Here is a 303-nt window from a genome sequence, read left to right as displayed (position 1 = left end):
CGGTGCCCCCCCCCCGTCACGCCCACTCTCAGCTGTTTGACGTCCAGCGCAGTGCCGTTGCTGTAGACAAAGTACGCCTCCATTACAGACTTGGCTTCTGCCCTGTGGGACCAAAGAGATGGGGTGAGCGGGGTGCAGGGCACAGAGTCCTGCCCTAGGGTGACCTGCTCCGATGTCACCGCCACGGCCCCTTCCCCACCACCTGCACAGCCCCACTCACTGGGAGGCACGGCTGTCCTCTATGGACTGGATGGGCACCACCCAGACGCCTGCCCTCGGTTCCGGGGTGCACGCCCACAGGCA

At 65.7% G+C, this 303-nt stretch overlaps 1 protein-coding gene across 1 annotated transcript in view; it reads right to left on the bottom strand.

Moving 5' to 3' along the window:
• Positions 1-303, bottom strand: part of LOC104495962 (cadherin-related family member 2-like) — a gene marked incomplete at its 3' end in the record, with an annotated part of 9,172 nt that overhangs the window by 498 nt on the left and 8,371 nt on the right. The window contains exons 24-25 of the mRNA XM_010139016.1: positions 221-295; positions 27-102 (exon numbers count right to left, since the gene is read on the bottom strand). Coding sequence (XP_010137318.1) covers positions 27-102; positions 221-295 — 151 coding nt within the window. The remainder of the gene's footprint in view (positions 1-26; positions 103-220; positions 296-303) is intronic.

This window comes from Buceros rhinoceros, unplaced genomic scaffold, assembly GCF_000710305.1.
Source record: "Buceros rhinoceros silvestris isolate BGI_N320 unplaced genomic scaffold, ASM71030v1 scaffold23116, whole genome shotgun sequence".
Classification (NCBI taxonomy): domain Eukaryota; kingdom Metazoa; phylum Chordata; class Aves; order Bucerotiformes; family Bucerotidae; genus Buceros; species Buceros rhinoceros.
The sequence above is the reverse complement of the archived record's forward strand: the minus strand, read 5'-3'. Positions and strand labels throughout refer to the sequence as shown.